The following is a 27,788-nucleotide window of genomic DNA, read 5'->3' as shown; positions in this document are numbered from 1 at the left end:
GCTGACACAGGTTTGAATCCTGGCAGCGCCAAACTCAGCCTTTCATCCTTCCGAGATCGATAAATGAGCACCACACACCGTGGGAAATAAGCAGCGCTCAGATACCTGAGGGTTTGTAGCGCTATATAAATGCACAAACAAACTAACAATATGTCGGGATGTGGTAGTCTTGGTCTCCCTTCCCCACGTTTTGAGCACGGAGAAGGTGGGGCTCTGGAGCACAGCACACGCTCGAGCTTTCCCAGCACGAGACAACAGTTCTATTTTCAGCTATCAGGATCTTCGATGGCCAAGTCTCTTGCTCTATAAAAAGTCTCTTGCCTTTGAGGGCCTGATGCTTTCAAAATAACAACAAAAGTTCCTTTCTGTTTGTATGTTGGGTGATGCTTTTTCACCCTTGGACCTCCCTCTGTGGTATTCATGAATCTTAATGACTTTTTAAACAGTTCAAGGTGGACAACCCTCTGCCGGGTTCACTCTTGTCAACACACTCTTCTTTGGGACTTTAGACTTTGCCCCTTTCCATCGGCAATACCTCGTTCGGGTTCACTCTTGCCAATCTCACAGTTCCTTCTACTTTCTTACAATGTGGGATTCACTTCCCTTATTCACAATCATCTTCTGGTTAAAGACCTTCGACTGTACAGGATTTTACTATACCCCTGTATTACCACTCCTCGTCTTTCCCAAGGCCTTCTGGTATTAGTAGTTTCAACAATCGTGTAATCGGCCAGACTTTCTCGAGTGAGCACCCACGTGGTGCCTGGCTCATCTGCAGCTGGCTTTCCCCTTTTACATCAACAGTTCTTTGTACATTCTGCATTCAGCTGTTTGCTACTTTTGTTCAACACAGTTCGGTTTCTTTATCGATGGCAGGGTTTTTTTTAAAGTTTGTTTTACATTTTTGCTTTGAACTTTATTGATCAATCTGGTTGACTGTTTTGTCTTTCTTTACTGTTCTGATATAAGACATGTATAGAATTTAATCATGCATATCCTGGAGACCCCCTGCACCATTTTAAGGGCCATTTCATTTCTGTACCATGGAGATACTTACATCTGCTTTATATATATTTATTTATTGATTTCTGGGACAATGCTTCTGGATAGAATCAAGGGGACACTTCAGCGGACCAATGATTTGTGTACCATCAGTACTCCACAAGTTAGATTTATCATTCAGACAGAGTCGCACCATGGCCGCCACTTTTGAAGTCGAGACTGCTACTTTGCAAATATAGTCTGTTTTTATTTGCACGGTCCGGGCTGAACGGAAGTTACTTAGCAACCAACCGTCTTTACCCAATCTATCGTGAATTGAATACTGTTTTAGACTGGCAGCTCCCGGAAGATGATTTTGTTATCCACTAAGGTTAGTACCCCCAGAGGTGGGGTGCATAGCACATTAGATTCAATATTTAGTTTGGCAAATAGCACTTATACATTAATAGAAACACGCTTGCTCGATGACAGCGTGCTGAGTTACAATGGCGACATGCCGCATTTCTCGTTATGCAACGCGCTACTTATCCCCAGAGAACTAGTAGTCTGTCCTCATTGAGGTCATTCAGGGTCTTTTATAGCGATACTCTACGAGTGTTGCTTGAGATTGCACCTAGGTTGCCCCATATGGAACGGTTGTGGGGAGTCCTGTGTATGCGTTAGGCTCCCGATACAGAGTATTCTGTGTGCCAGTGAGAATAGCGATATTTCACCGGCAAGCGGCACTGTCTTTTATTTCAATTTGTCTTGTGGCAATGCTGAGTTTGGTTTGCTTTTCCCCTAGATGGCTTACCATTCACCCACTATAGTGGGGTAAACTCGTGTTATGGATGCACATTTGTACCATTTCGGAGTCATTGCGACTAGCACATTGTTGACCACATCTATAATGGGCTTTTTTTCATCACAGGAAAGAAGCAGTTGGGAAGTTTTGTTCCCACTTTCCCTGAGACGCATTTGTGAGGTTCATCAAGTAATTATTGGTGAGTCCCGTTTTGAACTGTTCTTACTATTGCAAATTCCTTTCAAGTTTATGTGTTGTAATATTACGGAGCTTGTCATTGTGTATATGTTTTTTCATGCAGGCCTTCTGGATATTACGGTTATTACCACTGATTTGGAGACATCTGCTTGCATACTGAGAGTCCAGTGGATATTTGGTCATAAGGGAAAATAACGGTTCCCTGCTGACAACACGATATGACTTCAAAAGTGGCAGCCATGATTAAAGGCACAATTTTTGGTGGCCAAACTTACCACAGGGGATACATCTAACGAGTAAGGCCACCACTAGGGAGACATAATCCAGACATGTCTGTTCCGATTCGGAAAATGGGTCCCGGTCCAATTATAATACCTGCATCATATAGACATGGTGCAACTCTGTCTGTATGATAAATCTAACTTATGGAGGACTGATGGTACACAAATCATTGGACCCCAGAAGTGTCCCTTTGATTCTATCCAGAAGCATTGTCCCAATAATCAATAAATAAATATATATAAAGCAGATCTAAGTATCTCCATGGTACAGAAATGAAATATGAGATACATTACTCACCGTAATCGTATTTCTGATGCTTGTATCTGCTTAGATTCACATGCAGTGCATAGGCCGACATCTAGTGGAAGCTGCAGAGTATTACAGTTCTTGTTTTCGAAACTCGAAAAGGGACGTTGTCAGGGCGTGCCAGAAATACCATCCCTAGTGTGACGTCCACTGTACCCATGATCCCTCACTCATCGAGGTCCCTCAGATTGTTATTTTTCTGACATGAGGTAGCATGAGGTGTAGCATGAGCACAGTTGTATCCAAGCAGATATGCATTAGACAAGCTCATAAGCATCCATGCGCCTTCTCTCTGAGGGGAGGAAGGATGAATCGCATGTGAATCTAAGCAGATACAAGCATCAGAAATATGATTACAGTGAGTAATGTATCCCTTCTGAGGCTTGTGGCATCTGCTTAGATTACATGTTGTGCATAAATTAGCGAGCAGTGGAAGAAGGAGGTGGGATGTGAGAAGGTTCATGAGTGAATAAATGTCTTAGAACCACTTGTCCCACTTGTGTATCTGTCTTGGAATGAATGTCAATGTAGTAGTGCTGAGTGAAAGTATGTATAGAGCTCCATGTAGCTGTTTTGCAAATACTGTCTAAGGGGACATTTGCAATAAAAGCCAGAGTGGCTCCAGTACCTCTTGTGGAGTGGGCCCCTGGCGTAAAAAGGCAGTGGGCCTCATTAGGAGTGTTGCGGTAAGGCACAAAGGTGCCGGTAGTGCAGACCAAGCGTGCAGAGCGGCACCTGCAAGCAGATTAGGATGGTAGCAGCGGTACCGTTATTAACGGTACCGCTGCTCCCATCCTCCCCTTTCCTATTGAGCCCTATGGGTGCTCAAATGGGAATGGGGACGTACCGGGTCCGGGTCCCGTGAATGGGAATTACCGGGCCCTCCAAAGTCGGAATGGCCCGGTAAGTCCCCTTTTGCAGCCCAGTGTCTTATTTGATAGGGAATAGCACAGTTGGTTACATCTGACTATCCATCTGAAGATGGCATTTCTAAGAGGTGCAATCTCCTTCTCTGCCTGGTGCTATGGAGACAAACAGTTGATCTGTTTTCCTTAGCAGTCTTGTCTTGTCTTCATAGTAGAAGACCGCCCTCCTCACAACTAGTGTGTGGAGTTTTACCTCAGCAGAGCTTTTGGGTTTCTGGAAGAAAGCCGGTAGCTCAATAGACTGCTTTACATGGAATTTGGAAATGAATTTAGGTGAGTACCTAGGGTGAGTGCGTAAAACCAGTTTGTCCTTATGTATAGTAAAGAAAAGATCCTGCACTGACAGAGCTTGGATTTCACAGACAGTCTTATGGAAGTGATGGCTACTAAGAAGGCAGTTTTATAAGTCAGGTGTTTGAGACTAGACTTGTGCATAGGCTCAAAGGGTGGTTCCATGAGCTTGGCGAGTACCACATTAAGGTCCCAACCTGGTGGTGGGTTAGAAATTGGAGGGTGGAGTCTCTTTACCCCTTCCATAAATGCTTTGACGACTGGTACCTTCCACCATGAGACCTTGTTATGGGAAGTGGTGTAGGCTGACAAAGCCGCCAGGTGTACGTTAGCGAGTTAAACACTAACCCTGCATCCAGTAAGTGGAGCATATAGGTTAGAATATTAGAAGGAGTACAATCAACGGGGCTGATTTGCTTATTCTGGCACCAAATTATGAATCGGTTCCAGTTATCATAGTAACAGTGCCTCGTGTTCGGTTGTCTTGATTCTTTCAAGATATCCATACATCTCTGCGGTAGATTGAGATGCCCGAACTCTATGACTTCAGGAGCCATGCTGCCAAGTTCATAGAGTGTGGTTGTGGGTGGACTGTTAGTCCTCTGTGCTGGGTGAGTAGGTTTTTTCCCGGTACAGGAGTTTGATGGGTTCGCACATCGCCAGTCTGCGCAGATGTGGATACCACAGCTATCTTGCCCACATAGGAGCAACAAGGCATTGGTTCCTTGTGCAACTTGTTCACCACCTTCTTCATGAGAAGAGTCGGGGGAAAAGTGTAAGCAAACCTCCCTGACCAGTTCATCCATAGGGCGTTCCCCTTGGAGCCTGACTGGGGGAACCTGGACGCAAAGTCTGTGCATTGACGATTTTCGCTTGTGGCGAATAGGTCTATAGTTGGAAAACCCCATTGAGAGAAGAGGTGTTCTACAACTTCTTCGTGTAGACGCCACTCATGTTCCTCTGGTAGGGGATCTCTGCTCAATGAGTCTGCTAGAGCGTTGAGTTCCCCTGGAACATGTTGTGATGACAGGAACATTTTCCATCTGAGTGCCCATTTCCAGATTTTATGTGCAAGTCTAGATAGATTTGGAGAGCGCTTACCCCCGTTTGTTGATATAAAACATTGCTGTGGTGCTGTCCGTCAGGATCTGCACCGACAGGTGTTTTAAATGGGGCTCGAACGCCTGGAGAGCTTTCAATACTGCCAGAAGTTACAGCACATTGATCTGGTTCTGAACTGCAGTGTGAGACCACAGACCCTGGGCTGCGTGATGAAGGTAGTGAGCCCCCCACCGTGCCAGTGAGGCGTCCGTTGTGACCACTGCTTGTATCTGTGGGTCTAGAAGGGTTTCCCCTTAATCAGGTTTTCTTTTGTCCACCAGCGAAGATTTTGTACCAGTGTTGGCGAAACGACCACTAGATCGTCCCACTGACTGCTTGCCTGATACCATTGTTTCGTCAACCACTCCTGTATGGGACACTTGCGCAGGCGCGTGTGAGGAACCAGCTATATGCAAGATGTCATCATGCCAATTAAACACATTGCTTTGCGCACCCTTATCTGGCGGACGGCCTGATAATGTGCTATATGAAGTAACACATTCTTTATTCTCTCCTCTGAGGGAAAGACCAATCCTTCCTCTGTGTTTATGATGTGTTTATGATAGCTCCTAGGAACTGTTTGGAAGTGCTTGGCAATAGGCATGATTTTTTCTCGTTGATTGAGAAGCCCAATTGAAAGAGGAGGTTGATAGTTGTTTGGATGTTTTGCAAATCAGAGGGGATTCCCCTGTTATGAGCCAGTCATCAAGTAAGGGTACACTGGGATAGCCTCCCTGTGCAGGTGCGCTGCCACCACCGCCAGTACTTTGGTGAATACCCTTGGAGCCGAGGCTATTCCAAAGGGCAGCACCTTGAATTGGTAGTGCGGGTTCGCTATCCTGAAGCGCAAGAAACTTCTGTGCACTGGAAACATTGAAATATGAAAATAGGCATCTTTCATATCCAAAAGGAGGAGGGGTAGTGCGGGCTCTAGGGTGTAACCAACCTTGCTGAGCTCTGGTTGTGAGGTTCCTCAGTTGCTGTTGTTGTGGCAAGATCACAGGTTGCGGTTGAGGTGTAGCCCACACCTCGTTTGTTTGGTAGAGAGTTGAAGGAAACCTGGATACCTTGTCTTTGTAGATATTTGAAATAATATATTTTCCACACAGTTTTGTGTTTTTAAGTGCTGCTTTGTAGCAGGTTTGTTTATTTTCTTGGGTTATAGACACCCGTGGTGGGTAAATAAGGGGGGGTTCTAAATGCCCCATGTGGTCCATAGACATGTGTTTCAGAACATCAGAACAGGCCCTCTTGGTAGGGGGTTGAGAGACAGGGGGCTGAGAGCCAGAAGGGGCTGAGGAGAGAGGGATGGTCTGAAAGCTTTGAAGAAGAAATTCGACATAAAGGTAATTCTTCGCATAACTGTGTCGATATCCTGCGAAGACCATTCCTTTAAACTTGAAATTACAGTGTCAGGAATTCCCATGTCTTCATTAGTTGGAGGTATAAGCTTTGGCCTAGAGCAGGGGTGCACAACTGATTTTGACAGAGGGCCGAATGTACCTTACATGATGGCTATAGTGGGCCGAAAGGTAAATGTGGGTGGGGCGGTAGGCGCGGCGGGGCGTGGCATGGCAGGAGGCTTTTTCAACCCCCAATTTTTATTAAACACATGGAAAAAAATTGTTTTTTGAGTTGTAACGATTTTTATTTGTATTTCAAACTTACATTTTGTACTACACATTTTCCATTGTTATCATTTATTTATATTTAGTTATTTTATTGATCCTTGATAGGACATTCTGTTATTTTGGTCTGCTATACTTTGCTGTTCAGGTTGCCCAAGAGGAGTATGGCCTTTGTTGAGTCAAGTTTCCTTGAAAAGCAAAGGATGTACATCTCCTAACTGTGCCTGTTTAAGCTTTATTATTGGGTTCTCGCTTGGGGTCCGACACTATGCCCCATGGCTCCCACCCCCAACCAAACACTATGCCCCATGAACCCCACCCCTCAACCAAACACTATGCCCCACGGCCCCCACACCTCAGTCAAACACTATGCCCCATGGCCCCCAACCAAACACTATGCCTCATGGCCCCCACTCCCCAACCAAACACTATGCCCCACGGCCCCCAACCAAACACTATGCCCCTGGCACCCAACCAAACACTATGCCTCATGGCCCCAACTCCCTAGCCAAACACTATGCCCCATGACCCCCACTCCTCAACCAAACACTATGCCCCATGGCCCCCACTCACCAACCAAACACTATGGCCATGACCCCCACCCCTCAACTAAACACTATGCCCCATGGCCCCCACACCCCAACCAAACACTATGCCCCATGGCCCCCAACCAAACACTATGCCCCATGGCCCCCACTCTCCAACCAAACACTATGCCCCATGGCCCCCACTCCCCAGCCAAACACTATGCCCCATGACCCCGACCCCTCAACCAAACACTATGCCCCATGGCCCCCACACCCCAACCAAACACTATGCCCCATGGCCCCCAACCAAACACTATGCCTCATGGCCCCCACTTCCCAACTCATCACACAAACTCACAAGCATACACCAATACACTATGCACCCATAGACACAAACCCCCCACCACAGCATCTCAACATACACTGCACAGACACACAAATACAAACGCCCATACAGACCCGACACCCCCAACCTCCCATCTCAACATACACTGCACAGACATACAAATACAAACACCCATACAGACCTGACCCCCCCCACCCCCATCTCAACATACACTGCACAGACATACAAATACAAACACCCATACAGACCCGACACACCCCCCCCAACCCCCATCTCAACATACACTGCAGACATACAAATACAAACACCCATACAGACCCGACACACCCCCACCCCCCATCTCAAAATACACTGCACAGACATACAAATACAAACACCCATACAGACCCGACACACCCCCCACCCCCGTCTCAACATACACTGTGCAGACATACAAATACAAACATCCATACAGACCCGACACCCCCATCTCAACATACACTGCACAGACATACAAATGCAAACACCCATACAGACCCGACACACCCCCCACCCCCGCATCTCAACATACACTGCAGACATACAAATACAAACACCCATACAGACCCGACGCCCCCCACCCCCCCATCTCAACATACAATGCACAGACATACAAATACAAACACCCATACAGACTCGACACACCCCCCACCCCCCATCTCAACATACACTGCACAGACATACAAATACAAACACCCATACAGACCCGACACACCCCCACACCCCCATCTCAACATACACTGCAGACATACAAATACAAACACCCATACAGACCTGACACCCCCCACACCCCCATCTCAACATACACTGCAAACATACAAATACAAACACCCATACAGACCCGACACACCCCCCACCCCCCATCTCAACATACACTGCACAGACATACAAATACAAACACCCATACAGACCCGACACACCCCCCGCCCCCATCTCAACATACACTGCACAGACATACAAATACAAACACCCATACAGACCCGACACAGCCCCCCACCCCCATCTCAACATACACTGCACAGACATACAAATACAAACACCCATACAGACCCGACACAGCCCCCACCCCCCATCTCAACATACACTGCACAGACATACAAATACAAACACCCATACAGACCCGACACACCCCCCCACCCCCATCTCAACATACACTGCACAGACATACAAATACAAACAGCCATACAGACCCGACACACCCCCACCCCCGCATCTCAACATACACTGCGCAGACATACAAATACAAACACCCATACAGACCCGACACACCCCCACACCCCCATCTCAACATACACTGCAGACATACAAATACAAACACCCATACAGACCCGACACCCCCCATCTCAACATACATACAAAAACAAAAAACACGGTCAGGACGGACCCGAGACAGACACACACACACACAAACACACACACACACAAACAAACACACAGCCCCCCCCACCATGTACTTACCAGATGTGCTGGAACGCTGGCGAGGCTTCTGGCACTACGGCTGGCATGGGCGTGGCAAGGCTGAAATGCCTTCTGGCATCATGCCTTACTGGCCACACCAGCCGTAGTGCTGGCACTCCATTGGTGCAGCACACACGCACTACGTGGCTCATAGGAGCTGCGTGGTTCGTGTGCACTGAACCAATGAGGGCCAGTGTTTTGTCTGGCCCGGAAGACAAGAAAGACTTTCCTAATGGACGGCGGCCGATGCTGCTTGCAGGCCGCCCTCCATTAGGAAAGTCTTTGTTCCTCGCGGGCCGGACAAAATGGCATGGCGGGCCGCAACTGGCCGCGGGCCGTAAGTTGTGCACCCGTGGCCTAGAGTCTTTAGGTTTCTCTATGGGTTTGGGTAAAATTCCCTTTTGTGAATACCTGTCCCTAGTAGGACTCTTGTCCCTGTGAGGGGTCTCAGAGGATGTCTTATGGTGTTTATTCCCACCCTGGGGGCCAGAGGAGTGTGTAACAGACTTTTTGGGGCCTGATGTTTTACTAGATGAAGAACGTCGACCTTCGAGTGTGGGGGCCGAGGTTTCGTCCGCGGACGAACAACCTTTGGAAGGTGTTTTTCATGCGACACCCTTTCCGTCTTTCGGAGTCTTAGCCATGTCGTGTGGTGATCTTGAACGAGATTGCCCAGAGGACCGGGACTCGGTGGAGCATTCACGGGGTGTCGAACGTTGTCGAGTATTTGACTCATCTGTCGAATGTCGACTGGGGCTTCTGTGTTTTGTGGTGTGTGCTTTAGAAGTGCTACCACCGCTGGGTGTAGTCCCCACAACATGGCCACCGGCCCGTCCTACGGGGTCGGGGGCCTGCGCTGGGTAGCTGAAGCTACTCCGGTGCCCTCGCCGTCCGAAAGTGCAGCGTTGCTGCCATCGCTGAAGGTTCCTTCTACCTCCATGGCCTCGAGTTGCCTGGCGTAGTGGGCCCATTGCTTAGTGGAACGGTCCTTCAACGTCTTAGGCTTGAAGAACCTGCACGCTCGACAAGACGATTCAACGTGGTCTCTCGGGAGACACAAGTTGCAAACTAAATGTTTGTCCACCCAGGGGAATTTACAGTTGCACTTAGGGCAAAACTTAAATGGAGTGTTTTCCATAATACTGGCTAAAGGTGATGGCAGCTGGGCGAACAAAGTTTAGGAAGGGGATAATATGCATTCTAAAATGGCCTCCTAACAATGGCTTCCCCCCTCTCTCCCTACTGTCTGGGCCGAGGCACGGGGCGGCCTTCCAAGGCCAATACGGACCGTCAAGATGTTCTCCATCGGCAGTATTCTTTCTCTTTCTTTGACTGCCGTAACACCACGCTGAGGAAAGGATAGAAAGAAAAACTATCGTAATTATACAAATTCAATGGCTTATCGCTGAAAGGAACTCCACTATACACGTCCGTCTAGTATGGTGGAAAAAAACAATCTGAGGGACCTCGATGCATAAGGGATCATGGGTACAGTGGACGTTACACTAGGGATAGTATTACTGGCACGCCCTGTCGACGTCCCTTTTCGAGTTTCGAAAACAACCACTGTAATACTCTGCAGCTTCCACTAGATATTGGTTTATAGGTACAGATGTAATTTGGAGAACACCGACAAAACAAGTAGTCCACACTAGAGCCATCTAGTAACCTGACTACTACCACAAGGTAGGAAGTTCAGCATTACATTAAATGACAATGGGAACAGCTGATGACTCAATTAGACGTCCTATATAAAATACATGTCACACTCATTCCACATCTACATACATCATGTACATATGTTTCCTTTTATTTGTAGACACAAGAACACATTTGGTTGTTGAAAAAAACTGGTCATGTCCCGATGAAGGCTGCAAGTGGCAGGTGCATCACCTAATGCTCGTTAGATGGCCGAAACACGCTGTGTTTCAGCCATCTAACTAAGCAACTAAGACACTGAAAACAAGGGGCAGTTCATAGGATAAAAGGACTGGCAAGAATCTAGGTGTCCCCTGATGTACATGTGTTTTCCTACACTTTACACATATATGTGGGACCTTTTTTTGTTTGGGTCTTATGTTGAATATTGTTGGTTTTTGTGTCTGCTTGAATTGAGTATTTATATGACTATGTAATATGAGTAATCGTCCATTTGTTTGTTGGAATATGTACACCACGTTGAATAACACGTTAACCCTTGATATATAAATTCAGATTATGTATTCTTTTTATAAAACCATTTACTGATTAGGTAGAAATGTGGTGGACACTGTGTGACATGGAGGCCTTGATCACCTTCTTTTGCATGTGCTGATGATAGCTTGGAAGATTAAGGCCTACCAGGCACCCTAAGTGTATAGATTATAAATGCCAGGGCATAGGGTTTCAGGAGCCAGCATGAGCCATCCAAGTATAAGCAGTCAATGTCCCTTCACACCAAAATAGCTGAGCCCTTCTCGGAAGATGAAATGTATTCCTCCACCTGCATCACTGAAACGGACTCTGTTTCTTCCTGTCAAGATCAGAGTTCATTCAGCTGCTCAGGTGAATCACTGATCTGACCACTGTGACAAACATTTCTGGGCTGCTCGCCATAACACACATTCGTCCGAGAGGCGCTCTCATATTCAGCTTTCTGTTCTTGATAGAGCACAGAGTGGATTCCTTGGACTTATCGGTCATCGTGCAGACATGTATGGTGGCCCATGTTCATGTCTCTGAAAAGCCTTTGCCTACAGCGGCCCCATCGGCACAAATAGTTTGGGCCTCTCACTCTGAGCAAGACTGTCATGATCTTGTACCTTTACTTGTGGCATTTTGTTTAGCTTTCTTAGCTGCGCCCACTATCATGAGTAAAAGTGGAAAGAGTTAACATATCCAGAAAAAGCTCTGCAAGGAATGCTCTGTGAGCTGCAATGGAGCTGACTGCTTGTCTGAGCACGAAGATGGACATCTCGAAACTGCAGTCATTGTAAAAACAAAGCAGCCGGGAAGAAGTCAATGAAAGTTCACTCTCTGGGGATGCTGCGAAACACTGTCACAGCACTGGACCCACTTGATCACCCCACCCTTCTAATAGAGTGTTCAGGAAACCTCTTTAAGTCAAACAAGGTCTAGGACCTCCCTCAACCGGGCACTGGCTCGGATGAATTTATTAGGCCCAATGGCCATACAGCGAGGGATGGATTCCATCTGGAATAGCATTCCAGGCACAATGTGTGCATGAGTTTCATAGAGTGCATATTTAGAATGGATGTTCCTTGCCAAGAACAGGATTGATGATGTATTAAATTCTGGGTCAGCTGTGTGACTGAACTGAAGAGGTAGATGAGTAGTGCTTGTGGTTGGAGGAGAGGTTGCCTCAAGGAGCTGCTTTGCACAGATCGACCCCTGCTAGGAGACTGGAACATACACTGCACAGACATAGAAATACAAACAATGCTAGGAGACAATGGCCCTCATTACAACCCAGGCGTTAAGGAGTTAACGGCGCCGTAAAAGGAGGCGGCGCCATTAAACCCTTAACGCCTGATTACGAGGTCCCTTTGCGGGTGGCACTTTAACGCCTGCTTTTAGCAGGCGTTAAAAAACCAACCCGCAAAGGGTCCTTGGTGCTAGCGCCTTCCCCATTCCCATTGAGCCCTATGGGGCAAAAATGGGAATGGGGAAGGGCCATGGTGGCATGGGGAATTACCGCCCCGCCAACCTCAGAATGGGGCGGTAATTCCCCATTCCGCCATGGCAGAGTCGGTAAGTTACCGGCATGGACCATGGTGCTATTAGCACCATGGTCCAACGCCTGGTTCGTAACGAGGGCCAATGTCCTAACCACAGGACTACAGTGGGAGAAGTCCAATACAGTGTTGCCAAGGCTAGTAGTGAACCCCAATGGCCTTGACCCCTGATATACTCATCACAAGTTCATTCAATATCCGAGGATTGAAAACCTCAACACAGTGATACTAGGACAAGATGCAGGGAAAAATATATCTAAATGACACAAGGCCTAGTAAGATTGTTGTTTTGTCCTCCCTTTGTTTCCCATCCTTGTCTTGTCGCACCTAGAAACACTTGTGTATAGGTATGTTATAAATACCATATCATAACATCAAAATGAGGTGCTGTCACAGTGCATAAGGTCTTATAAGTTACTGTGGTTTCTTCTCTTTGCAAAGGCATACTGAACCTGAGGAATAAAGCTGGGATGGCAGTGGTGTATACAACGCAAGGCTGAATTTCCACCTTATGTGGAGTGAAGGATGGTCCCTCGCTGCCCAGTTCCAGGACCTATACTGTCATGAGCATCTACGGAACTGGCAGGAACAGTGTGACTTTGACCTACAATGGCATTGTGGGAAATAAGAAGCATTAGTAAGCTACCTGAGTTAGGGTCGATGCAGCTTTCTTCAATTTCTGCACCAAGATGATCAATGAAAATGGAAACTGGCTCCTCTTCTTTCAAAGAAATGTGGGGATACATTTGCGGAAATCCTGTAGAAAAAATAAGCGAACAGATATTGCTTTAAACATTAAAACCATTCAATTTCCAACCAAATGCTCTTCACAATAAACTTCAGCCTTATGTGTTTCAACAGTCAAATCTTTTAGAATCAGTTCTCCACACAATACATGTTTATCTTCGTCATATGTTGTAGTAAAACAAAGTGCAGAGGATTGAAACATAGCTCTGAGATATCACCTCCCTCCAAAGGACAGCAGCCGTATAGGTACTGAGAATCCCATTTCAACTAGGTTCTTATGCCAAACTTATACTAAGTGTATATCGATCACAATTAAAGGAAAAGTCTTAGTTCCTAAACTGCCCACTATATTTGAAGCTGCTCACCACCCTGACTCTCATACTCCTAGACAATAGCCCCCATTCTTTCTGACCAATAGGCTATTCCTCTCAGTTTCACATCTGAATTGAACATCTTTGCACAGCCCAGGGTTGACTCTTTAAAGTTCTCAAACCTATATCACCAAGTGGTTGCACATTCAGGGAGGCATGGCCCATTGACAGCACACCTGCTGGCACTACTTTATTCTCGTTTATTAAAGACATTTCAAAAGCCCATGGAAAAAGACAGTATCGATACAAGGTAGGTTATATCTTAGAAGAGGGGCTATTGTCTAGGTGTAGAAAAGTCACAATGGTAGGTAACTTGTACTTGCTTGTCAATGGTCACACGGTTTGCCCACTATATAGAATTACAAATGTTCATTATCGTGACAGAATCACAATAATGTAATTTAAGCATATTACCAACAGTGGCCTCTAAAAAGGAGGGGGGTTTTATTGGAAAGGATGCAGGCATTGTAGGAGGTGGCCAAAGGGTTGGAAGGTAAACACGAATATGGGGGAACCCCAATTAAAATGTGTTGATTGTTCATCCCAGGATTATGCATATCAATCAAATCAATCAATTGGAAGGGAACCGGCTTGATCGCCTTCTTCGTCATTAAAGGGAAGCTAGATAAATCATTATTGATCGTTGCTTCCCGAAGCTAGGTCTGCGCTTGAAAAATACTCTAATAATTAGACAGTATTAACATCTGAGAGAGGATGCAAACTAACAGAGCTTGTGCCCATTGCATAATACTTACAAAATGAAAGACGAGTTGCCCTATTGACAGCCTTGCTGAAGTCTGCCAACAATGTATTCTTCTGAAAGCACAGATTTCCCAATTTGGCCCAGACTGTATACATATGTATGCCTTTAGGAAGTGGAATTCCAGAATGCAGTGATAACATCCTTGAGGTCTACATTTTTGGAGAAGTGTCCCCATATATGTCTAAAACGACAATGTCATTCACGAACATGCGCACTCTTGGCAGTCGGTAGGGAAGCAGATGTCTGGGTTAATATAGCACTCTGAAGGGGTCAAAGGCAAACGGGAAGAATATTTTCAGAGGACTTGTGAATGCACTCATGTCTGAGCCGATGCAAACGCAGCAAAACATAGTTTTCAGGTTAAGGTACATCATGTTTAAAGGGATTATACGCTTCAGCCGCCGGAACAACTTTAAATACCTCACCAAAATGGGGTTTCTGAACCGAGGGAACAAATGGAGAAAGCCATCTAACTGTACAGTTTTAAAGGGAAGAAATCCATCCTCCATTGGCACCTGGCACTGCTAAATAGCACTTGCATGAATTCAAACCGATGCCTGACTAGGCCAGGTCAGATGCAAAGAAAGAAAGAATATATGATATGGTATATGATGTGGCATTTATAATGTGCATATATATAATTGTTTCTAGGCGCGACAAGACAAGGGATGGGCGGAACAAAGGGAGGACAAAATAACGATCTTACTAGGCCTTGTGTCATTCAGATAGCGCAAGGGCAGGGAAGGAGAGAAGTGCCAGGGGGAGGCAAAGGGGGAAGTGCAGTTAGCTCACAGGTGCAGCTAACTGGTGGCTAATAAAAGCAGAGAGAAGGGACTGTAGGGTTGCAGATACAGACCCTTAAGTGCTAGGGAGCCTGGAGGCAGTGCGAGGGCAACTGGACATGCAGGAACCTGGGCCGAGTTCAGAGAGTGACCAGGTGACCAGTGCGCGGAGCAGTCTGGTTCATCAGCAGGGGAGAGGAAGAGAGAAAGCAGAAGCGAAAAGGAAGGTCTTCAGTTGCTTGCGGAACCACAGGTGGTTCTGCTCAAGTTTGAGGGAGGCTGTTCCAGAGGGATGCCCCTGCCGAGGAGATAGATCTTACCCCAACTCTCTGCTTGGAGAAGCGTCTGACCTTCAGACAGTTGGGAGTGGATGAGCGGAGAGCTCGAGAGGGAAGATGTTTTGGAAGAGAACTTTGGAGGTAGAGCGGTCCCAGGCCCCAGAAAGCCTTGTTGATGATGCAGCAGGTCTGAAAGTTGATGCTTGCAGCCACGGGGAGCCAGTGAAGAGATTTCAGTCCTGGAGAGATACGATCCCTGAGCTTGAGGCCAAGGACAAGTCTTGTAGTCCTGTTCTGGATAAGTTGCATAGAAAGACTTTGGCTTCCCTGTAGATGTCAACATTACATGAAGCCCAACAGACCATATGCTAGCTTTACTAGTATTAGGTACAGAGGGATTGCATGGGTGTAAAGTCCATACAATTTCAACTGTTCCCCAATTCTGTCATTGGATGAACATAAAAGCTTAAAAACAACAGGTTAGAATCAGGGTCCACATCGATAATTCAGCCTTAAAGATGTCAATACGAATTTGATCAGGACCATGGGTCTTTACCTTTTATTTTGTTTGTTTTGTTTGTTTGTTTGTTTATTAACTTCTAATGCGCACCAAACCCATGGGTAACGGGGCGCAGCAATAAAATAATGCAACGCTTACAAAGTTACAAATTATACAGGTTACAATAAAGGTCCATGGAATCACAAAGTAGCAGAATAAATTACACATAACAATACCGATAGTATGACATAGTTCAACTAGGAGTATAAGAGTGGTGTGAGTGTGTCATGGCCTAAAGGTGGGGTGGGCCAAAGCCAAAGGGCAGATACGGCTTCAGAGATAGGTGACTAGGGGTCATTGGAGATGATATGTTGGATGGCGTTTCTTCCTAAGTGTGGGTAGGGTTGGACTGCTCTCAGGTTAAATGGTAGAGAATTCCAGATTTTAGCAGCCTTCACTGGAAAACTATTGCCACCAATCGTCGTTAGCTTATATCTTGGTACTACTAGGCGTTAACAGCTCTGGTTGGTCTAATAGAAGTTCTTTCATGTAGTTTATTTATAAGGTAACTGGGGGCAGCGTTATTTAAAGCTTTATAGGTCAGTGAGATCATTTTTAACTGTATTTTATTATCTGTGGATAGCCATTTATGTTGGCGTCTGATGGCGGAGATATGTACTCTTTTGTTTATGCCAAGCGCTGCTCGCAAGGCGTTATTTTGTAGTGTTTGTAGTCTCTGGATAGTAATTTTGTTAGCGCCGCTGTAGAGTGCATTGCAGTAATCAATTCTAGAAAGTATTAAGGCTCTAGTCAGGATCATACAACTGTCATTAGAAAGGAATAGCTTGCCAGCTCTTATCAGCTTACAAGTGTAGGCAGTGGTAGAGGCCAGAGATTTTACTTGTTTGTCAAATGACAGAGTGGAATCAAGGTAGAAGCCAAGGGTTTTTACTTCCTTGGAAACCTTGATAATATTTCCATCAATATTGAATGAGGAGTTTTCCTGGCCTAGTTTGTTGATGTTTGCATGTGTGCCCAAGATTATCAACTCTGTCTTATCATCATTCAAGCACAGGCCATGGGTGGCCATCCCTGCTTGAATGATAAGATACACCCTATTCACCAACTCTGTGTCCTTACTATGATTCCCCTGAAAGTGGGAGGAGAATCTGTGTATCATCTGCATAGTTAGTGTAGGTGATACCCAGAAGGTTCAGATCGTCGAACAAGAGTTTGGTGAAGATGTTATATAGAGTTGGCAAGACACAAGAACCCTGGGGAACACCACACAACATGGGGGTGGGGTCCGCAGCTGCCGATGGGGAGAATACTCTCATGGTTCTCTCACTCAGGAATGATTCTAGTCATATAATGGCCTCAGGGGAAAATGAGCTGCAGAGTCCACATGTCTACAGAGGACCTTGTGGTCCACAAGGTCAAATGCAGCTGAGAGATCAAGTAGGAGCAGGAGTGCTGTCCTCCCTTTATCTCTCAACTCATCAATTTGGGTTTTTAAATCAATTAAGGTAGTTTCTGTTCCGTTTAATGGACGGAAGCCAGATTGTCTGGCTCCTAGGAGTTTATGCAGTTCAAGGTATTTTTTAATCTGGATGTAGGCGGCTATGTCAAGTATTCTAAGGAGGAATGGTACCATGGTAATAGGGCGGTAATTATTCAGGATGAGAGGGTCTAGTGTCTGCTTTTTAAGGAAAGGGAGCACCCAGGAGTGTTTTAGATTAGCTGGGATGGTGCCTGTTGCAAAGGAAGCTTCATTCAATTTGGAAATGAATGGTGATAAGTCTCTGGCAGCGTCTTTTATGATCTGTGCTGGGCAAATATCGCCTTTGCAGTTAGATGGTTTGAGCGAGAGAATTATTTTTTCTACCTCCAAGGGAGATGTTTTGGAAAAATGAAATTTATTGTTATGTGCCGCGAGTGAGTCACTAGACAGCGGGATATTGGGCATGTGCTGTAAGTTCAGCATGTCTTTTTCTGCTGTATTTTATTTTGGAGCGTGTTTATTTTATTTGCTAGTGAATGTTGGATATCTGAACACCAGGGCTTATCCTTGGTAACTATATCAGGTGTGGCTATTGGTGACTCTAATTCTTTCAGTATGGAAAAAAGTTCCTTCATGCTGGAGTTAGAATTGGCAATGCGTTCATCATAGTAGTTCCGTTTTGCTAGGCAGACTTCATTTTTGTAGTGCGAGGAGATAGAAGTTAATTTCGCTTTGTTTTCGTTTGATGGGCATAATCTCCAAGTAGTTTCACTTTTTCTTTTTAGGAGGCGTAGGTCTCTTAATTGTGGTGTAAACCACTTATTTAAGTGGGCTTTGGGTTTACTTGTTCTGAGTTTGAGAGAGGCGATTTTATCCAATGTGGTGAGCATGATATTATTATATTCGTGGACTAGAATGCTAGGGTCTACGTTGTCTGGCAGTGCATTTAGAATGGGTAGGATCGCAGGGATTACTTTGTCCACTGTAATGCTTTTATTGTTTCTGGTTAAGCATGGTGGCGCTAACAGGTCGGTTTGAGGTTGTTAGTAATTATACTGTGCAAATCCTCCTCAAAGGTACCGAGAGATCCTGGAGGTCTGTATATTAAATGAATGGTGAGTGATTGTGTATTGTTTATCTGGAATTTAGTAGAAAGGTTTTCACAAGATTGCAAGGTTTGAGTAGGGGCTATTCTGAGATAAATTTTGTGAATGTATTGTATGGACTTCCTAACCTCTGTTTCCAAGATTGGATGACAATCTTGATTAGGATCGTCCTCCACTACATTATGCCAGTCATTGTGACAAGAGTATAGTTTGCAAAAATGGGAAAACCATTCATTGCCCTTGATAATGTGTTCGACTTTGTGATGGTTTCCTAAACTATTTGATGAGAATTCTGTAAGTAGGTACCACAACTGTTTTGTGTTGTGATTATCTTGGCCTTTGATAAGACTTTCCCATGTGCTTATAATTCTGCAGACTTATTTTTATTTGATTTAAGGCTCTTTAAGATGCACGTGCGAGGAGCTGAATTTTATGCGGGTCATGATAAGGTCTTTATCTCCTCCAAAAGGGCAGATTTAGCCAATTTGCATTCTCTGTCATACCATGCATTACGTTTCCTTACGATTGAATAATTCTGTGTGACAGGTAATGTTACATTCACTGCAGAAGAGTAAAATGGTTCAGAATAGCAGTACTCAAAATAATGGAATTAGAGCAGCATATGGGGTAGAGGCGAAAGAACGCTAATCTGTATCATTCCAATTCAATCTTTTGCAATGGTTAGATAAGATGACGTCAACCAAAGGCTGACCTAATGATATGTCTGCAGGCAGATAGATGGTTGGGTCCAGGGTGAGGCAGACAGAGTTGTGATCGCACTCGACCCGGGCAGTAACCTTCATTGAACTTGCCAAGTACTAATACTGTGGTTGTAAACAAATACAGTATATTCGACTGGATTAGTTGCCTCTCCTAAAGGTGGCTGGCAGTGGTTGGACTCCCGCTAGGTGGCCATTGCAGCCAAGTAAACCCAGCGGAAACAGTAAAGAGGTATGGTATTGTTTATTTATATAGCGCCTCTACACAGGAAAATGCTTCAAAGCGCTCAAGGAGGGTGGGAACAGGGGAAAAAACAACAGTCGCTCAGAGCTCTTGAAATTCTGAGTGATAATTGTCTGCACAAGCAGAGTACGTGCGTAAAATACATTTAACAGTTAGGGGGAAGCACTGCAATTCTGCAGTTTTACCAGTGCAATTAAGGGGTGAAGACAAGGGAGAACAAACAGACGATCTTCAGGCATGGTGCGTAAGGATCGTGCACACGGTCACAGGGGGCGGGGGGTTCAAGTGCACCCGGTCGGTGGAGACTGGTGTAAGTGCAGAGAGAGACACTCTCTAGGGTTAATTCTCAAGTGCAGTGAGTGTGGGTGGGGTGTAGGGCCCTGAGGCAAGTGCGAAAGAGGACTGGCGGGGTTGCCAGGGACCTGGGAGACTCTGCGGTATACCAGGTGGCCAGTCGATAAGCTGGGAGGATGAGGAGGGAGGGAGAGAGAGAGAGAGAGCAGGGAGATAGGTTAGCAGGGTAGAGGGAGAGAGAAGGAAGAGGAGAAGAGGAAGGTCTTGAGGAGATTCCGGAACTTGAGAAGATCAGGCTCAAGACAGAGGGCGGCGGGTAGGCTATTCCAGAGGGAGACATCTGCTGAGGGCAAGGATTTCCCTCCAAATCCCTGCTTGGAGAACCGGCTCACTCGCAGAAGGTTAGAGGTAGATGAGTGGAGGGCTCTTAAAGGACAGTATTTAGGTAGACAGCGTTGCGTGTAGGTAGGTCCCAGGCCCCATAAAGCCTTGTGGATAATGCAGAGGGTCTTGAACTTGATCCTTGTAACCACGGGGAGCCAGTGATGGGATTTCAGCACCGGAGAGATGCGGTCCCTGAGCTTGAGGCCAAGCATAAGTCTTGGGGTTCTGTTCTGGATGAGTTGCAGAGGGCGCAGGGCTGAAGAAGGGAGGTTGAGGAAGAGGCTGTTACAATAATCCAGCCTAGAGAGAACTTAACCGGCAACAAATAGCCTGTATTACCAGCACCGTCCTTACCGGTGCTGCTCCCCATGGAGTCAAGTAGGACTCCATGGAATGGGGATTTACCATTGTCACTGGCCTCATAATTTAGCAGTAATAATACCGGACTGAGTACCGGTAACGGTACTACCATTTGCTGGATTTACCCCCAGGATACAGGCAAACTCGTAATGAGGGCCATTGTATCCAATATCAAGTGTAACACTGTAATCTCCTGACAATCTTGAATGCAATTTGTGATTCTACTCCGAAGAAACACAGCTTCCACATGTAGATTCCTCTTTACCTTTGACAAAGATTGGATCATTAGAAGAAGTGGTTTGAACCAATGGTCGAACACAGCCAGATCATTCGGAATTTTCTGTTTTAGAAAAAGTGTAATAATTAAGTGATCCTAAATATAATATGGACTGTGACAGCAGTTGTCCTTGTAATCATTAATGCAAAGCTACACTGCCTGACCAAAGTAAGGGCCAGGATGTTTTTAAAAAGTTGTGTTTTATAAAATAGGATTGAATATAGCAAGGTAAGTATGTCTGTGATGTGAGATATGATCTGTGTGGCAAATGTATGTAGAAGGGGGTCCACTGTATTAGAAAAATATATGTATATTTTTGTATTGATTTAACTGAACTTATCAGTTTTACAATATTTGGAATAATACAAAGTTAAAATACAACTTCTAAATACAAATTTAGAAAATAAAAATAAAAAGAAAACTTCTATACACAACTCATATGATACAACAATAAGTAGCAATAAGTGACAGTTAGAATTTTGATTTTGATTTGATTTGTCTTTTAAAATCTTTTAGAATCCAACTTTCTCGATAAGAACATATATAAAAGCAAAAACTCGAGTAAAAATGCAAAGGTAGATCAGACAGTTTTAAATCATTCAAAAATGCAATTGCTGCGGGGGGCGTGGCCAGCGAGCAGTCGATGTAGACGTGAGCCCGCTGAGCTCCTGGTGCCGCCAAAACATCCTGTTAAATCCTGGGGGAATCTGACTTGCAAAACTACGAAAAGTTGGCGGAAAGACAGCACAACGCATCGCAGCTACTCCAAAACCAAAACGGAGATCGAAAGCGGAGATAGCTGCGGCGGAAGGTGAGAGAGCGTGGCTGCCGCCGAACACGATCCAAGATGGCCGACGACGACTTGGAATAACTCGCCATTCACATCCAGAACGAAGAACAGCGGGCCACGGGAGGTGCAAACACCTAACGGGAAGGCGGCGACCCCGCCTGGAGACGTGAGGATGCTGGCACTGAGCTGGCGGCCCCCGGCGCTGTGGCCCACTAAAGCGCGGCCTTCCCCTCCTCCCTGACGACTCTCCACACAAGACCGCCGGCGTCGTCCCCGTCCCCAGGCGTGCCGACCAGCCGCAGGAGCTCCGCTCCGCTCCGCGTTGAGCGCCTGCCACTCCAGAGCAACAGGCAACAAGCAGCGGCGGAAAGGAAGGAGAAGCGCGTAACCAGGCACGCGAAACGGTAAGGAGCGGGGCGGGCGGGAGGCGGTGGTTGCGAGCAGTCCCTTCCCGCTCCCGGCTTTCCCGCTTGCCCACTCCCAGCAAATCCCTGTGACACTGCTCGCCTGGGATCCCCCTGAGGGGACGTGCCCCCCGATCATCGCGGTGCACGGGAAACCACTGCTGGGTCTCTCCTACGCGTCATCAAAGGACCGACATTTCGCCTGAGAAGGACATTTAAAGCGCCATAAACACACGGCAGCGCTTGGGAGGGGCAGGACAAACATTGCCCCCATGGTGCAGGTGAAACTGGCAAAACATTCAATAGCCCTTGCTTCTAAGGAGGGAAACCACGCAGTACTGCAGCATTAAGACCCTCGCTGGGAGTGGGGCAAAACACAGAGGTAATCCCACACAGCAATAAAGTTTTGGGAAACCATCCAGATACACGGAAACAAGCTGAAAGAGACTAGCATTACTCTGTTGGGCATAAGCACGTTACTCCTGCATACAGGGAGGCGCGGGAAATCCAGAGTGTAAGTGGAGGGTCCCACGGAGGGGAGAGAAAGGTGGGGGACAGGGAAGGAGAACCACCCCACCCCCCCCCCTCGATAACTTACGAGTGCTGAAAACACCCCGAATGCAAATAGCCCCTTTCCTCGACCAACAGCCCAGGAGTTAAATCCGTGTCCCGGCTCACATACAACACATTTAGAATCAGGAAGCCCCTGAAAGTGGAAGGCGGATCCTTACCGGAGCAGTGATAGAAGAGGATATGGGTAAAGACAAGGGCAGAAGAGGCACGACACAAAGCAAAATGGAGCAATACGCGGTGCCCACACTGGCCATGGAGCCAACACAGGAGAAAACGGCAGCTACTGAAGATGAGGAACCCGAACCCTCTCTCAAAGACATTATGAATGCCATAGCTAATTCCAGAACCGCTATGGAGATTAAAATGGATGGCATCAGCACAGAAGTGTCCCTCCTACGCCATGATTTGCAGAAACTCACGTCTCGCACGGGAGAGGCGGAAACCCGCATATCCAACACGGAAGATGGCCTCCGAAACACGAGTCAACAGATGACCAGAGTACTGCAACGTGTTAAAACACTAGAAGAACGAGTGGAGGAGGGGGAGGGACGCTCTAGGCGAAATAATATACGAATCCTGGGACTACCTGAGAAAAGTGAAGGCCCCTCCATGGAACTATTCCTTGAACAACTGCTCATGGATCTATATGCCCCAAAGAAGTTTTCAAAACTCTTCTCTATCGAACGTGCACATCGAGTCCCAACAGGCAGACCAACACCTGGGGCCCCACCCCGCACAGTGATTGCCAGAATCCTAAATTACAGGGACCGAGACACGGTACTGCAAATGGCTAGATCCAAAGGTTCCATGACCTATAACGGTGCTAAAATTGATTTCTTCCCGGACTTCACCAGGGAAGTACAAAGAGCACGCCAATCCTTTGACCAGCTCAAGAAAAAGCTACAGATCCAAAAAGTCAAATATGGCCTCCTGTTCCCGGCACAGCTGAAAATTTACCATAATGGCACAACAGTGCACTTTAATGATCCAAAAGATGCATGGAACTGGGCAGAAAATAACCTGGAGGGAGATTGGGGCCCTACAAATAGAAGGGAACGTGAACTGAATAGACCGCGCCCGGACAGACTCCCGAATGCACAGCTACTGCAAGACCAGGATGAACTACCGCCAAGAGAAGCCGACTGAGGCGGGCAGGCACATGTTGACACCAATATAACCTCCAACATCTGCAATGGACTTTAAGTTGAGATGCCCGTTGGCAACGCACCGTCAGACTTCCCCCGCAGAATAAAGAAATGGCGGCTCAATTGGGCCCCCCCCTGACAAAGGTGATAGGACTAGCGTCAAGTAACAGCGAGAGAAACACAAACAAGTTATACCAAATGTATTGACTATTTGTTCAGTCTGAGCAGACCCTAGTCAAGCTCGGCCTAATGTTCGGGCGACAGGTACTTCAAGTTGGGGTGGAGTATGGGGAGGGGGCAGGGGAGTTTGTTTTCATGACAGAGTTTGTTTGTCTAGTTTACAGTTTTAGGATCAATGCGCGCAATGGGCTGGGGTCTGGCTCCCGTGGGGCGGACAGGGGTCACCATCCGGGGACACACACAGCATTACCTGGTATGCCCAATTCCCGACCACCATGACAGAACAGCAGTATCAAGAGGCGCCTTGTACTACAATATCTGAACCGTTATGCGCCCGATGTGGCCTTTCTAACCGAAACGCACCTGGCGGGTACAAACTGTAACCTCTTTAAGCGAACCAATTACCGCATCGCGTTACACTCAGGTTTCTCCAAGGGAGCCAGGGGAGTACTGATCCTGGTACACAAGCGTCTACCATTGAATCTCCTATCTGTCACACAGGACACGGGAGGTAGATTTGTTTACATAACCGCGACTCTCTGGGAGCGGTCATATCCATGCTAGCCGTATACGCACCACCAACCATACTCACCGCATTACTTAACGATATAACGCCTATGTTAGCGGCAGATTCCTCGAACTTGGTAGTGGTGGGGGGAGATTTTAACGAAGTCATGAACCTGGAACTTGACCGTACGCATATCCGTTCGAGAAATCCAGCTGCGCATACCAAATTGGCCACATTCGTCGACGCAATAGGCCTGAAAGATGTGTGGAGACACTTACACCCTGGCACAAGAGAATACTCATTTCTCTCCGGAGCACACGCCTCACTATCCAGACTTGATTATTTTTTTTCTCCCGACTTCCGAATTACATCTAGCAACTGATGCACATCTCCTACCCAGAGGTATATCGGACCATTCACCGCTCATGCTAGAGCTTAATACCCACAGGCCGGTCCCCCCACCCACATGGAGGTTAAATAATTATTATCTGGGCTTCCCCGACTTAGTGGAGCATATTAAAAATGCGACAGAATCATACTTTGAATTGAACACAACCCCCGTGGATAGCCCTGTAACACTGTGGGAGGCATATAAACCAGTACTGAGGGGGGAACTCATATCCCAGATCGCAGCCCATAAGAGAAAACAGGTTGCAGTGATCCGGGCGGCTGAAGCGCGAGTGCAAGAGGCAGAGGTAGCTCATCTATCCCAGGACCTCCCAGAATCTCATCGCGAGTTACAATTAGCACAAAAACAGTTCCAAAACGTCGCCATGGACAATGCCAAACAGGCACACGCAGCGATGCGTGCCAGAGTATACGAAACCGGGGATAAGGCAGGCAAAATGTTGGCATGGCTGGAGAAGCGAGACGAGGGGCTCCGACATGTTAGAGCAATTAGATCACAGGGGAATACACTAATAACAGCAGACCGCGACATAGCGGAAGGGTTCGCAGCCTATTATAAGGAACTTTATGGAGCGCCAACCTCCACTATTGACACCACGGCCATCTCGGGAATCACCCTTCCCTCCTTGACGCCTGAACAAAGAGCCCTGCTAGAAACTGACATAACAGGATGAACTGTCTGCAGCCATAGCGGACCTCCAACCCGGGAAAACCCCGGGACCCAACGGCTTTCCCGTTGAGGTGTGGAAGAAAATAGGCACAAGCTTATTCACACCACACTTACTGAAAATGTATGAAACCTCCCGCAGCAAAGGGTCCCTCTCACAGGACCTGAGACAGGCCACCATAGTGGTCATACCCAAGGCAGACAAACCCCCAGATTGCTCCAGCTCGTATAGACCTATTTCCCTCATCAACACTGAAACCAAAATCCTAGCGAAAGCATTAGCCAATAGAATCCAGCAAGTCATACCCTCCTTGATCCACCCGGATCAGTGTGGTTTTATGCCGCAAAGATCCACGCGGATGAATATACACCGATTATTCACAGCAATGGAAAATGCGACCACTATCCGAGGCCCTCTAGCCCTGTTGGCAGTAGACTTCGAGAAGGCCTTTGATTCTATTAGGGGGGATGCGATCTGGGAAATAATGCATAGAATGGGATTTGGGCCCCAATTTATGAGTTGGGTTAAATTACTGTATAAATCTCCGTTTGCCGTCACGAAAGTGAATGGTCACGTATCAGACCCCTTTGAAATTGGCACAGGGACCAGGCAAGGATGCCCACTGTCAGCCATGATATTCGCAATAGCAATCGATCCGCTCCCAATACTGTTAAGAACTAACGAAACATGGAAGGGATTCCGATGGTCTGAAGCCTGGGAGGACAAAGTGTCCCTATATGCAGACGACTTATTGGTATACTTACAAGACCCGGTCAGATCCTGCCCCATAGTGACTGATTTACTCCAGAAATACGGCTCCTTCAGCGGCCTGAGAGTAAACTGGGCCAAATCTACTCTGTTCCCGCTTAGACAAGAGGAAGAATCAATCCCGCCCCAATGTCCCTACCAGGTAGAAAGGGAACAATTCAAATATCTAGGTATATTAATAACAAATAATCTGACTGATTATGTTCCCAGAAATTTGTACCCAGTCATGACAAGATTTGCAGAGGACACCCGTCACTGGTCATCCCTTCCTCTGACATTACTGGGTAGAGATGCGCTCTTTAAAATGATGGCCTTGCCGCGACTCCTGTACATATTACAGAACGCCCCCTTATACATTCCTTCAAACATATTCAAGAAAATAGATCAGACACTTCGTAGACTGCTATGGAATGACGGCCACCCACGTATAGCACTCGCCACGCTCCAAAGATCCATGTGGGAGGGCGGAATAGGACTACCCCGAATGCAAACGTATTATTGGGCCAGTCAATTGATGAAAGTGAATGACCAACTACACGGCGACACTGGTGCACCACATAACAGATCTCTAGAACCCGACACTCCCGGGAAACCCATTATGCAATATCTCTACAAGAAAAGACACCGCGTGGCCACTCCCAACATGTGAACACAGATAACCCAAATCTGGATAGATGCACATAAATTCGTGGGATGGGGCGACAAACTATCGCAGGCGCAACCTCTGTGGAATAACAGGAACCTTCCCGGTGTATACACGCTCCTCAGATGGCCGAACTGGTCTCGGCATGGATCACTCACACTGGGAGACGTTGTGAAGGATAACACTATGGTTCCTTTTGCGGAGTTGGCTCTCCGATTTGGACTTCACCAAACTGAACACTACCACTATGCCCAACTACAACACGCATTACAGAACATTATCCCCGAAGTGATCTCTCTACCAGACTTCACCCCCATTGAAAGAAACCTATTCCTGGAACAAATCACCCATAGAGTGACATTGGTTCTGTACAGTGTCATAAGTTCCTTTGGCACACCAGATCTGCTGTCGCTGCGGACCAAATGGGAGTCGGATGTGGGGGCCATAATACCAGAGGAATGGGTCATAGCATTGATGTTCCCTAGGGAGATAGCAATATCATCGAGGCTTAGACTGATCCAGTTAAAGATACTACACAGAGTATACTATCCTAGGGTAGCCCTACACAGATGGGGAAGGATAAATGACCCGAACTGCCTGCGATGCAAAACAGAAGAAGGCACCTTCTTCCACATCCTGTGGGATTGCACACACATCCAACCACTTTGGGAGGCATGTTGTGTGGAACTCTCCAGAGTTATGGGGAAAACAATTCCCAGAAACCCTAAGCTATTACTGTTGGGGATAGATGATGAAATTGACTTATCTAGATATG

General features: G+C 46.6%; 1 protein-coding gene across 2 annotated transcripts in view; it reads right to left on the bottom strand.

Annotated features, from left to right (window-relative positions):
* LOC138583261 (zinc finger protein 569-like) overlaps positions 1-27,788 on the bottom strand; it is a 180,779-nt gene that overhangs the window by 34,961 nt on the left and 118,030 nt on the right. For both annotated transcript variants that reach the window (XM_069655338.1, XM_069655340.1), the window contains exon 5: positions 13,248-13,358. In XM_069655338.1, the coding sequence (XP_069511439.1) occupies positions 13,248-13,358 (111 nt within the window). The remainder of the gene's footprint in view (positions 1-13,247; positions 13,359-27,788) is intronic.

Source organism: Ambystoma mexicanum, chromosome 3q (genome assembly GCF_040938575.1).
Source record: "Ambystoma mexicanum isolate Mex_15411 chromosome 3q, UKY_AmexF1_1, whole genome shotgun sequence".
Lineage (NCBI taxonomy): Eukaryota > Metazoa > Chordata > Amphibia > Caudata > Ambystomatidae > Ambystoma > Ambystoma mexicanum.
This window is presented reverse-complemented; position numbering and strand designations above follow the sequence as displayed.